This window comes from Crinia signifera, chromosome 1 (genome assembly GCF_055691185.1).
Source record: "Crinia signifera chromosome 1, ASM5569118v1, whole genome shotgun sequence".
NCBI classification, from domain to species: Eukaryota; Metazoa; Chordata; class Amphibia; order Anura; family Myobatrachidae; genus Crinia; species Crinia signifera.
Genome location: NC_139217.1, coordinates 296747715 through 296761355, shown reverse-complemented (window position 1 = coordinate 296761355; position 13641 = coordinate 296747715). Strand labels below are relative to the sequence as shown.

At 43.8% G+C, this 13641-nt stretch overlaps 1 protein-coding gene across 1 annotated transcript in view; it reads right to left on the bottom strand.

The window, feature by feature from the left end:
* Positions 1–12951, bottom strand: part of GLDC (glycine decarboxylase) — a 54466-nt gene extending 41515 nt beyond the window's left edge. The window contains exons 1-2 of the mRNA XM_083185989.1: positions 12505–12951; positions 11250–11328 (exon numbers count right to left, since the gene is read on the bottom strand). Coding sequence (XP_083042115.1) covers positions 11250–11328; positions 12505–12786 — 361 coding nt within the window. The 5' untranslated portion in view covers positions 12787–12951. The remainder of the gene's footprint in view (positions 1–11249; positions 11329–12504) is intronic.
* Positions 12952–13641: the final 690 nt, after the last annotated feature.

Here is a 13641-nt window from a genome sequence, read left to right as displayed (position 1 = left end):
GTGCCGCGGGAGCGCGCACCTCAAAGCACACATCGGGTCAGCACTCATAGCAGCGTGTATGGGCTGGCTCTCAGATGTTATATGCCATTATCATGTGGCCTTACACTTGGCTATTAAGCCCAGACATATGTTACTGTCAATGGGATGGGTTTGGGAGTGTGGTGCCCCCTGTGTTGGTAGGGCTGGTCTGCTCCAGGTTAGCACACCCTAACACTTATTTTTTTTCCTATCACACTGTATATATTTTGTATTTTAATCACACCTTCACTTCCCTACATAGCACTTTGTGCTTCTTAATAACCCTACTAATTTTCATTAGTGTGCTGCCCTGGAGTACTCATCCTGTGTCGGCATGTTGGGGGCCCACACCTCAGACCCATACCCAGTATTAGGGACCCCCAGTGACAGAGATGCCTTGACGTACGGCCTGGGGGCTTAGCCCTATATCTGCAACCAAGATCTCTGTATTATCTGATTATTATGTAGTTATTTTTCTCACTCAGTGTGCAATTGGGATACCAAATGTTTTTTTTTTCCCTAGATATTCTGTACATATCAGATTTTAGAGAAAGAGGGCCAGATGTATCAAGCTTCAAAAAGTGATTAACAGCAGCCAATCAGTTCCTGCTATGTTACAGACTGGGTTTGAAAAATGACCGGTAGAAGCTGATTGGCAGGCTGTTAATCACTCTCCACTTTATCACTTTTTGAAGCTTCATACATCTGGTCCTCAATTAGTTAAGTCAGCACATCCAGGAAACAATGTATTCAAAAGAAAAATAAGTTTATATATAATTGTAAAACGAGGGAGAGGGAAGAAGGATGGAGGTCTGTATACCACCGCTTGGACAGACAAGTTGAATGGTCTGATGTGGCCTTCAAGGGAGATAGTAATAACACAAGTGGTTTGCTTAATATGCTTTGTGTAGCTGTACTTAAATCAAAACTGAAACCTATTGTTTTCTACGGGATGCACTAATGCATTTGGAATGCACTAAAAACTAATCGCTGTGTTACCACAATGGGGGGAGGGGGCCTTCACCAGCAAAAGCTGGTGATACCCCCATAGAAGACTATGGGCTACTTATCACAACCCGCATGGCTCCCTCTTCAGATGTGTCGGGGCAGCCTCCTGCTGTGTTGCTCGGACCAGTGACCTCCTCTCCCTAGCCCCGTACATTCCCTTTTGGGTGCAGGGAGGAGGGTGTGTGTGTGATAAACAGCAGGGCAATCAGCTCCTACCTGCCATGTCAGACGGTTTAAAAAAAGGTCAGCCAGGAGCTGATTGGCTGGCTGTTTATCACTCTCCATTGCATCACTTTTGAAGCTTAGAGAATCTGGCCTATGATCAGAACAAGCAAGCGAAAACAACATCTAGAATAAAGCCAAAGCACATCTACTTCTCAAAAAAAGACACTCAAAACATGAAAATATGGGCCTAATTCAGGTTGGTTCACAAAAGCAGAATCTCTCTAATGGGCAAAGCCATGCGCACTAAGGGGTGGAGCAGATATAACATGTGTAGAGAGATGTATTTGTCCAATGTTCAAACTGAAATCTAAATTGCAGGGCAAAAATAAAGCAGCCAGTATTTACTCTGCACAGAAACAAAACAACAACAACATTGGTGCTAAAAGTACTATTCTGGTACGAGCCAAGACATTACTTTCAGTTGTAAATATGAATTACTGACTGAAAGTAACTCATGCAATCGATTAGTGCAAGACATTAGTTCAATGAATTTAACAGAGAACCCTTAATGTGGGTGATCATGGTCCCACATAATACTGTTGTACAGTTGGCTATCTTTGGTCACATAATACTGTTGGCTATCCTTAGTACCATGTTCTCATAGAGTTCCCCAAGCAGCCATACCCCTATCATTTTGCTTGCAGTACTGATAACACTTGACATATTGTATCTGACAACTGTTTAAAAAAAATGAAGAGCGAGTGCAAATAGCACAAGGGATTATAAACTTCTAGGTTGAGTGTTTGTGGGAGCCTTGCATAATTCAGTTAGGTAAGGAAACAGTTAACAGGTTAGAATGTAGGTGATTTAAATAAGGGGAGTGTCAGGGAGGGGTTAAACGGACATTTTGTGAGAGGAAATAGAAGATTCCATCTCTTTCTCTGGAATTTTTCCCACCCTCCCTCCCCAAGTCACCTTTTTGTCCCCACCCGTTTTTTCTTTTTCTTTGCCGGTTGGGGTTTGTCAACCTATATTTGTGGCGGGAAAGAACGGCAGTAACAGTGGCTATTGCGCTGCTGTTTTTAGGGTGCGCTCTTTGCCCAATACATTGTATAAAGTGGCTTTCCTACTGGGGGCCATTGGGGTTTGGCTGTCTGGCCGGCTCTATTATGGTGTATTGGGGAGAGAGTTGGAGACCCGACATTTGTTGGCGTTGCTAATAAATTAAAGAATATCATGTCGTTTGACATGAGTGTCGGCGTTAAGTCGTAAAGTCACTGGGGTCTGGCCGTTCTTTCTTATTGCCACCATATTTAGTTTAAAGATTTAAATAAATTCTGGTTGACCAATTTTAAAAGGCATTTCAGTTGTCCGCGTGTTTATTTCTAGTTATGATAGTTAATTAGTGTTAAGATTATTATGCAATGATGTCACACAACACACATCTACCAATAGAAAGTTTATAATAATAAATGTATGCCCTCACGCTATTCTATATTCAAAAGAATGTTGACATACACGGTAAAAATTAATATGATATGCATATTCTACAACAGAGTTAGATTATACCCACTATGAAAACATGGGGCAGAAGCTTGAGAATCCATCCCTGGAGATGATCCCAATAACTCTGTTGACAAAGTCAATGAGGACCTTATACAGTCGTCATTTAAATGGCAACATTGTCACTACATACCAATGACTGCATGCACTCCCTCTTATAAGAACTAAATGAATAAGGAGTTTGGATGAGCAGCTATCATGGTCACTTTTGCCAATAGGGATTTATTAACAGAATAGCTACAGGAAGTAAGAGACCATCACAGTTTGTACATTACAAGCAAGGTAAAAAGGTTTGTAGTGTAAACCTGATTTAACGACATGCTTTTGACAGATTTTTAGCAGATATACAGTGGGCCTTATTCTAGTTCACTCTGACAAAATTCTTCTTAGATGGACAAAACCATGTGCACTGCAGGGGGCAGATGTAACAGGTGCAGATATAATTAGATTTGGGTGAGTGATTTTGTTTCTGTGCAGGGGAAATACTGACTGCTTTATTTTTACGGTACGGCTTTCCTAGCACGGCACCCATCGCATTAATCGTATACATTTTTATAAGGCATACAATCTGTGCGATTTCGGTTTTTAAATCGTATGTATCGTATGAAAAACAGTAGTATAGTAAGGTACGATGCGTGCGATTCGATGACTGCGATGTATGCTTTTAAAAATCGATTGCCGTTGATAGTTTGGGGAGGCATTAACAATGGAAGTGGAGTTGACATTATAAGCACCCAATTTGATGCATCAACACTTAAAAATCACATATCTCATTATAAACCACTAAATACAGTGTCATTTTAAATGCACCCCAATTCTTAACACCACCCCCACTATGAACGCCAACACGAAGCGTGGCGAGCCCCGCGAGGGGCGGCGGTACGCGTCCTCCGACTTTTACATACCCCCACTATCCACGTCTGCGTGGAGTTGATTTTATAAAGTGTGGCGAGCTTAACGAGCTACCGTGCCCGAAGCGTGGCGAGCCCTGCGGATACCTGTGAAGGTATCCGCGTCCGCTTGCCACGCTTCGGGCTCGCTGCGCTCGCCACACTTTATAAAATCAACTCCACGCCGACGTGGATAGTGGGGGTATGAAAAGGTTGGAGGACGCGTACCGCCGCCGCTCGCCATGCTTCGGGTTGGCGGTCATAGTGGGGGTGGTGTTAAGAATTGCTTCACATGGAATCACTTCACATACAACCGAAAGGAAACACATTTGATTCTTTATCGTATAAGCACCACCACCATAGTAAAACAACATGAAAATCATATCACATTGCATGCCATGACATACCACTACTTATGATATGTGAAGGCATGTGATAGGATTTACAACGCCCAAGATAAAAAAATACTTTCATCGCATCAATCGTATGCATCTAATGACATTAAAACAGTACGACCGATGCGATACATACGATAAAAATGGATACGATGAAAAATCACTGTAGTCGCATAAATCGTATACATCGCATGCATCTTATGGTGCAGAAACACATAAGATGCATGCGATGTTTGCGATTAAGGACCGATACATGTGATGCTTATCGTGGGCGCCGTGCTAGGAAAGCAGTACCATTTTTACTCTGCAATATAGATCTCACTTTCAAGAAAAAACCCAACCCAAATCATGTTATATCTGCCCCACCTGCAGTGCACATGGTTTTGTCCATTTGAGAAGGAATTTGCCTCTGAGTGAACTAGAATAAGGCCCACAGTTTGGAAACCACTGTGCTAGCCATTATCCATGCATATTTGCAGGTACCCTAAACTAGATGCAATATATGCCTGGACGCTTATGCTTTACTCCGTTCAGCAACACACTCCCACTGAGATTTGTCTATGCGAGACAATTCCGCTTCAGTCTAAAGTGTAGATACTATGTAAGATATACGATGTCTGCCTTGAATGTGCTTGCATATATTATGTGTAATAAAAGGACATATGAATGCATGTTATGTTGTTGCTAGAGAAACTAATGTGTTTTAGTTTGTTTACTGTGCAATAAATCATTTTCTTTCGTCAATCATACAGAGATTAAGCTGGCAATCCTTCTCTTCCAAATGAAGGATCATTTGGGTTAGCATTAAGTTCAATTCAAAATTATTTCTGTTTTTCCTCCACCACTCGGAGGATTAGGTTACAGGCCTAGTTAGTAAGCATAAAAGTAAAATTTTCAGTTCTCAATCACTATGAAACTTTGTACTAGAGTACTGTGTTCAGTTCTGGAGGCCATTTATATCTCCAGAAGGATATAAATACATTAGAGACTGTCCAAAGAAGGGCAACTAAAATGGTGCATGGCCTACATCACGAAAACGTACCAGGAAAGACTAAAAGATCTTAATATGTATAGTTTAGAGCAGAGAAGGGAAAGGGGGGACATGATAGAAACTTTCAAATATATCAAGGGCTTTAAACAAGGTACAGAACACAAGGACATGCACTGAAACTAGAGGGAGGAAGATTCAGGGGAAAATTTGATGAAAAATGAATTCACAGAAAGAGTAGTAGATAAGTGGAATAGCCTCCCATCAGAGGTGGTATAGACAAATACAGTAGTACAATTTAAACATGCTTGGGATAGGCATATTGATATCCTTACAAAAAATAAGGATCAAATATGGTTTGAGGTAACCTGTTTAAAAAAGAGGCAGACTAGATGGGCCAAGTGGTTCTTATCTGCCGTCAAATTTTATGTTTCTATGTTACATAAGGGCAGGATGTACTAAACTAAAAATGCAGTAAAAACACTGTTATCTGTGTTTTTACCGCATTTTCATATGCATGAAAGCCCCACCGCTGGGGCGTTGCCGCTCTAGCTGGCATAATCCCATAGAAGCCTATGGGCTTCTTTTCCACATCCCCTGCCTCCCCCTCTTACCTGTGTCGAGGCAGCAACCTGCTGTGCTGCCCGGATCAGTGATCACCTCTTGCGGGTGCAGGGAGGAAAAGCCCGGCAGCCAACTGAGCAGGAGGCTGCCAGGCACAGCAGGATAGGGTAGAGCCATGGAGACCCTCTCACCCCCTGCGTGCTCCTTTGCAATACTAATCGCATATGTTAGTACATATGCGATTAGCATGATTGCGATGTGTGTCGGTATGTATTGCAACTGCTTGGTACATCCCACCCAAATTACAACGCCGTTTTTCACAACTTTGGGCGGGATGCACTATCATCTGCAGTCCTAATCGCATAGGACAGCTCTTGTGTTAAGAACTGCCCTTTGCAATGCAGCAGAAGGTCCCTGGCAGCTCCCCCCTCCTCTTGTGCCTGGCAGCTGCTGCTGAGGGCTAGGAACTCTGTCGGCTTCTCCTCCCTGCACGGTGCAAGTACAGGACTAGGGAGGAGGTGGTCACTGGTCTGGGCAGCACAGCAGGAGGCTGCCCAGACACAGGTGAAGGGGTGGTGCACATCATTGTGGGGCGGCGGGGGTCGCAATAAGAAGCCCATAGATCTATATGGGGTATTGCTGGCTATGCCCCCGTTGTGGTAACCCTGTCATCGGGTTTTAGCGCATCCCTCCCCGTAAGTGTAAAAAAAACACACACACACACACTAAAAGTCTGCAGCTGAGTTTAAGTGCCATAGGCGTTACATACCAATTTCTGCACCTGTTGGATGATAGATCTAAACAGGTGACAGCATCAGGTTGCCAGACTTTTGGAGTCTCAGCTACTCTGATCTACCAGAGCGGTACATTTTCCCAAAAAAGGGTGTGTTGTAATATAAAGAAGGGGCACGACCTTATCACAGGGGGTGTAGCCTTTAGGGACTTGGCCCCAAAAGTAGTAATCATTTGCCCCTCGCAGAATTAAAAAAAAAAAAAAAAAAAAAATCTATATTAAAAAAAGCAATCACCATAAAAACTGATTTATCAAAGCAGCGCTTCCAAGTGCTGGAATGGCCTGATGGCTGCAGTTACCGCCATGCCAGCCATTCTTGTTCAGTATAAATGGTCCCTCCCACAAGTCCAACTGTCACAGCTTCAATATCTCCTGACTGGAAGTTGTCATGTGACTCACAACCAATAAGAATCAACCAATTGTGGCTGCTGTGGTTTAGGACTGCTTTCCAATAGGAACCATCATGGTTCTTATTGGCTGCTAGATTGCGTCTATCGTGATCGAGACTTTGGCTACTTAGGTGTTAGAGGATTTGATCTACATCTATGGACAAGATTTCTCCTCTTAGATTTGGCAATGTAACATATTATAAGGTTTAAAGAGTTAATGAAATTAAGCAGTCTGTACTTTGAATTTGTAATATAATAATTGCTCCCTAAGTCTCTATGCTGCTGGGGTCTTTGGGCTATGCAGAGCTCACCAAGTGTCCGCCTGGGTGCAATATGGGCTGCAGCACCCTCCCTTAGAGCTGTCAAGGTGCGTGACCCGGCTCCTAGCTCCCTCGACCACCACTATTGCCCAGATGTCTCAGCCCCTCACCCTGCCCACCCATGACTGCAGCTGCTGTGGAGGAGGAGCACGGTGTCCTGGCTGCCGGTGCCTGAACAAGTGGAAGAGGTAACTCCAGGGAGCAGCCCTACTGAGCTCCCTCCACTCTGACCCATTTAAAAAATACCAAAAGGGTCCTCTCTCCCTCAAGGTTCAGGGGGCGGCCAAAAATGTTGTGCCTAGGGGTGGCCTGACCCCTAAAGCCAACCCTGGCCATGTAACTTGATTTAATGGCACCCAGTGCAAATTGAATAAATGGCGAGCTTAAATTGATACTTATTTAAACTTCCAGCTAAATTTTCATTGCCTCCTGGTGTTCAAAATATTATATATTTATTTTCATATTAGCCACTTCAGCACCAAGGACGAGCACTACATCAAAAAATGGAAAGCCTTAAAGCTCTTCTATTTCCCCCCATTGGTGTACTGCACTGGGCTTTCTAGCTTATGCTGTTTTTTGGGGTGCTACACCTAGAGCTAGCGCTAGGGCCCCCCCCCCCAATATACAAGAGAAGCCTTGACAATGGCTTGGGGGCATAGCATACACCTGCACAGGTATATTTAACCAATATCTCTGAATTCTGTTATGTAGTGTTCAAAATTGGTTAAGAGTACCATTCAGTGAGCTGGGGGAACCAGGTATTTTTACTTACTCAGTATTAACCCCTCCCTCTCATGCACCTGAGCGGTATTACTAAAATAATTGAGCATCTACCACATGTACTGTATATTCCCCATTAAAGCATCTACAGCCTGAAGCACATCCTTGCTCAAACTGCAAGGGTGGTTCAGCAAGAAAAGTAGCAGGAATGCTTACTTGTGTTAGGTTTCCCATTTTTTACACCAGGTCAGAGCAGGAAGACCACTGCTCTCCTCACAGCCTTTTAGACTGTTCCTCCTATCTGTCATACTACCATGAAATACAATACAGAGGATGTCTATTACAGTTCTGCGCTAGGCTGCCACAGAAATTACAAAGAAGGGTATCCAAATTCACCTTCCAAGAACAAAACAACAGTTTTGTAACTCCAACGGGCGCCATCTGGAGTTACAAAACTGTTGTTGTTTAGTTGTTTTATACTACCATGAAAGTCTGCGCCGTCTTGTGTGGAACCAAAATAACTGCTAATAAAGTATGCAGAGTCTGCAGGGGTGTATGGGGGCCTCACCTGGGCCCAGTGGCGTAACTAGATAGATGTGGGCCCCATAGCAAAAGTTTTTTAAGGGCCGCTATTTATCACCTAATGCTGAAAAAAAAAAAAAAAAAAAAAAAAATGTATACAGCACATGATACTTTAACAGGCAAAGTGGGCCCCTTTAAGCTCTGGGCCCCATAGTAGCTGTACCCCCTGCACCTATGGTAGTTACGCCCTTGCCTGGGCCAAAAGTTCAACAGTTGCTTCAATCACATGGCCGCCCCTTACTGCATCACTTGGTATTGCATTGTGACCAACCTAAAATAAAGTACGCGCTTGGTAAGTGAGAGAAAAGCCTCAGCAGTAAAGGGGTTAAAACATTCAGAGACTGATCAAGCTTTTCACTGCAATTAATAAATACTACTTCTGTGAATTGGCTGATAAAAGTCCTCACTGTACTTAACATGCTAGCCCACATCAATGAAAAATAAATAAAAACAAACACATATTTAACTAATTTCTTTACCAAAAACAGTCAGCCCTTCCTAATATGGTCACCAGAAGAAAAACTAGCACAAACTAGAAGTGTTACTCAGTTAAGCAGCAAAAAATAATACATATTTAAGCTCCCTCATGTGTAAACCTCTCCCATTGCATTAGGTGTTTATGTTTCACATTCACTGACTTCTGATGGGCTCTGCTGGAGCTATACTGTGATGTCATCCTGAACCAACCAGATTGAACTGGTCGCATTCTTGATAGAAGCAAAGGGGTTTAAAGTTTGAACTCCTACTGCTATATGCTTTATAAGCAATTACACGGGAAGCGAACAGCAGCAGGGGACAAGTCTCTCATGGCAGCAGACAACAGGAAGTTTAAACAATTCAGCAGTGTCCTGAAATCATGAATCCACTACACAAATGCAGAGTCAAAAAAATAATGGGTGATTCACACTTTAAACCTGTAAAAAAATAAAATAAAAAAAATAAAATAAAAAATACACACAAATATATATATATATATATCCCCCCCCCCCCCCCACAAACAGGAATGCAGCAAGAAAGTATAACATGTGACATGATTAAACTAATGACAAATGGGTTAAAAGATTTACAAGCTAATTTACGGTGACATCTTTGTTTCCAAGACAAATACAGCATCAGACATTTTGGAGGAAATGATCTCTTAATTATACTGTGCAATACAATTTTTACCATATGATCTCCTATTTGTGTATGTATAAAACTAGTTTTACTTTTGGGCTGTAAATGTTTTTATTCTTAAAAAATATTTCCAGAAATCATTTTTAATAAGCAACAAAGCACATGCGAGCAGAACTGTACCACACCACAGAACTGAATGAAGCAGAACGTTAAGAAACAGTGATCACTTATATGACCTGATACTATAACCAATTCAGCACCGGCACAGAAAATACTTCTGCTGGCCGTGATGACCATATAGACGGGTAAAAACGGATTCCATTTTTTTTTTTTTTTTTTTTTATTAGTTTTAGCGGTAACTACAAAAGTAGGAGAATTTCTGTAACTTTCTGGACAATAATGTAAAATATTGAGGCCCATGCAAGAACAGGACTTGGCTGATATGATTATACTTGAATGGCCTTCAGGCATGAACGCTTGTATGTATACTTTACGGGTGTAGAACAAAAGGTCACCACAAACCCTACCTGCATCAGCCAAGCCTCAACACTAAAGTCATCTGCTCACATTGTGACTGTCTACAACAGGCATGTCCAACGTTGGCCCTCCAGATGTTGTGAAACTACACATCCCAGCATGCTTTGCAATAGTTTTAGCATTCTCTAATAGCAAAACTGTGGCAAAGCATGCTGGGATGTGTAGTTTCACAACATCTGGAGGGCCAACGTTGGACATGCCTGGTCTACAACATGTGAATGCCGACACAAAGACCAGGATTATTATTAAGAATCAAGAAGAAAAACTAAAAACCAAGGTTGGGGAGGGAAGTGCACAAGAGTTTTCTTAGGAATAGGTTCTGTTTTACACATCACCCATAGGCACCGGTTCTGTGGGTGCTCAAGGGCCAGAGCACCCACAGAAAACTATGAGCACCCACTGGCCCGCAACCTCCTAAGTCCCACTGCCAGGCCACATCCACCTGCCGATTCGTGTCTGCTGCACCCACACCACCAAACCTGCCGCCCGGCGAGCAACCACCAACAGGCAGAGTGCAGCATGCGTGCTGCCCGATGTGTGCTCTCCCCGTACACACACCGCCCTCTCCATGCAGCATGTGTGCCCACAGTGGGAGGCAAGCACACCACCATGTGCCATGTATACAGCACTAGCCACTGCACACCATGACACAGGACTGCCCAGGCCAGCACACTGCAGGGCCACACCCCATCCCAAATGAAAGCCCCCCCCTCACGAGGCCACACCTCCCTGAGCAGCCTCCAGCAAAAAACACAAGTTGCCACCCCTGACGTCACCTACTTACTACCAGGGTTATTGCTTTATGGTGTTCTATATGTAGTGGAGAACAATAACGCAAGCAGGGTTTTATCTGCTAATCTACATAAATATTGCAGAATTAGGCTTTAGCAGACATGTCTTCTGGAATTTTTATTCAGATATGCAGCATGTTGTAAAAGCTGAACCAAGTTCTAACACGGCATTGTCAGAGGGAATGGAAGCTGTAGAACACAGACATTACCAGTCTTTAATGTGTTCTGACCCAGTTCATGATTAACTCCTACTGAACAGCCTGTTCCCAGCCAAAGCTGCATAGTAAGGAAGTATCCCGAGAGACTGATAGAGCCTGCACACTAATAGTAGGGGTTAACACTTTATTGCAGAGTCAGCATTGGGCAATAGACATTTGCTAAGAATCGCTTAGTAGAACTGTTGAACTTACAGACTGCTTTGTCCATTTTTAGGGGTCTTGACAGGCGGATGCTTGGAGGAACAGTCATGTCAATCAGCTCCTGAATACTCTATTAGGAGATAACAAAAGCAGCATGTAGAGTTGGAATTCCATCACTGCATACAGACAGCCAATTCTAATGCAGAGCAGAGTCCCACTTAAGCAACACAACTTGCCATAAAGCTCTGATGTTCCAGTCACACTATATAGTCAACAACATGAACAATAATGATATTGGCAACATTGTTCAGTGTGTGCACTCAATATCTTAACAGTGCAAACTCCTGTGTGTCGTTAACGATATTTACGTAATTTGAACTTGTAGCTCAATGTTGACTATATCATCAAAATGGGGCATACACACACATTGAGGTGTGTCAAGCATTTTTGCTAAGCTATTTAGGGTAGGCAATGAGTGCTAAGCAATTATACTTAAGCAAAAATAAATAATGCAGGGAAGTGGTTCAGGATGACGTAGATCGCAATCGCTCATTCTGTACACACAGCAATTTGCAGTCACTTGCTTAGCAATTTGACTAGATTTAGACTGCATGCACCGTCTTAACTAGCAGGCAATAGCAATGTATGGGACCGCGCATCGCCATTGCTCAGGGTCATACACACGGGTGATCTGTGCTTACTTTCTAAGCCAGGGTTTCTCACAAGCTCAGTCCTCAGGACCCTACACAGGTCACCTGACAGGTGCACTCATTACTCATTGACACATTTTTTAAAAGATCAACAGGTGGAACTAATTATTTTACTTGTGCTTCTGTGAGGAGACGTGCAAAATATTGTGTGGGGTCCTGGGGACCAAGTTTGAGAACCTGTGTTCTAAGCAATCTAGTCAGATCGCTTAGAAAAGAGCACAACATCGCTCCATGTATATGCCCCAATAGACTACATGTTCAGCAGGAGACATCATTGAACAATGTTGTTAACAGCGGTGCAGCAAAAGATCTTTTGTGTACCGTGTTTTACAGAGGAGATTAGGTTATGGGCTAATAACATGGGCTCATTCATCCTACAAGAGCTCAGGCAAATAGGAACGAAATTATTTGCAGTGCACCGATTAACCCTTTCAGGAATAAAATAAAGAATATTCAGAACAGCTGCAAGTGCACTGCAATACTCAGATCTCATGTAGCACTATGCCTACAGTAGGTCACAGTGGGAGCTGATCACTGTTCCCATTGTAAACACTTCATCGTGCACATTCATGAGCCCAGCACAGTCACGCACTTACCTCCACCCCAATGGTCTGTAGCATCTCCCGCTTCTCCTTATCCCCGGGGCCAATGTGCCGCTCTGAAAAGTCATCGTGCCGGGGCAACAGGAGTTCAATCTGCCTGTGGGAGCTGGATGGGGATGCCAGAACAGGGGCTGCTGCAGCGGAGACCCGGCTACTGCTGCTCCTTATCGTCCCCTCTATAGGGTTCCAGGCTCCCCTCTGGCTGCATCCTAACGCCCTGCCCTGCAACCGCACTGACCGGCACAGCAGCCCCCAGGACCTGCCGCAGCTCTGCATGCTGTCAGCACCTGCAGATGTATAGATGCGCTGAAAGTGCCTGCTCTGCCACAGGTGCCGCCGTCCCCTGTGCTGTGTACTGAGCAGGCAGGGCAGCAGCGGAGTGGTGGATCCGTTGGTAGAGCGCAGAGAAGTTACTGTATGCCCGGCACCTGCAGCACACTGTGTACTGAAGTACCACTCAGAGAAAACCCCGCCCCCTCGTTTTACCCCGGCTCTTCCAATCACCTGCTCCAAAACAGCTGACGTGGAGCCAAGCCCCCGTGTTACAGCACGGACACTGAGAACTTTAGGCCAATAAAGTGCTGGGGAATGCATAGCTTGCATAATTCCTATCAGACTTTACACAAGGTAGCATGTGCTGCTGCTGGTGATATACCAGTGAACTGTATGCATCAAGATGGAGAGGGGGGTTCCGTGCTGCTGGTGATATACCAGTGTACTGTATGCATCAAGATGGAGAGGGGGGTTCCATGGTTGTTTATTCTAGCTAGAGAGAGAGAGAGAGGGCAGGAATAACAACTCCACATGGAACCCATTTATCAATAAATATTTGTGGCTTATTTTCCGAAAACATACAGTTGCAATATTTTGTATCCCCCACAAATGTATTATACCCCTTTTAGACATACTACCCGGGATTTTGGCCAGGTTTACCCGGGATTTTCAACCCAGGTCACTCCCGGGATTTAGTAACAGACCCCCTTTCACACTACACCTCAAATCCGGGAAAAACCCGGGCATACCCCTTTCACACATAAGCCAGGCTTTTCAAGCACTTCAGTGTTTCATCATTAAAATGGGACACGCCCCGGCAGCAAAAAAAGCAACATCACATGTTTAAAACGGAAAAAC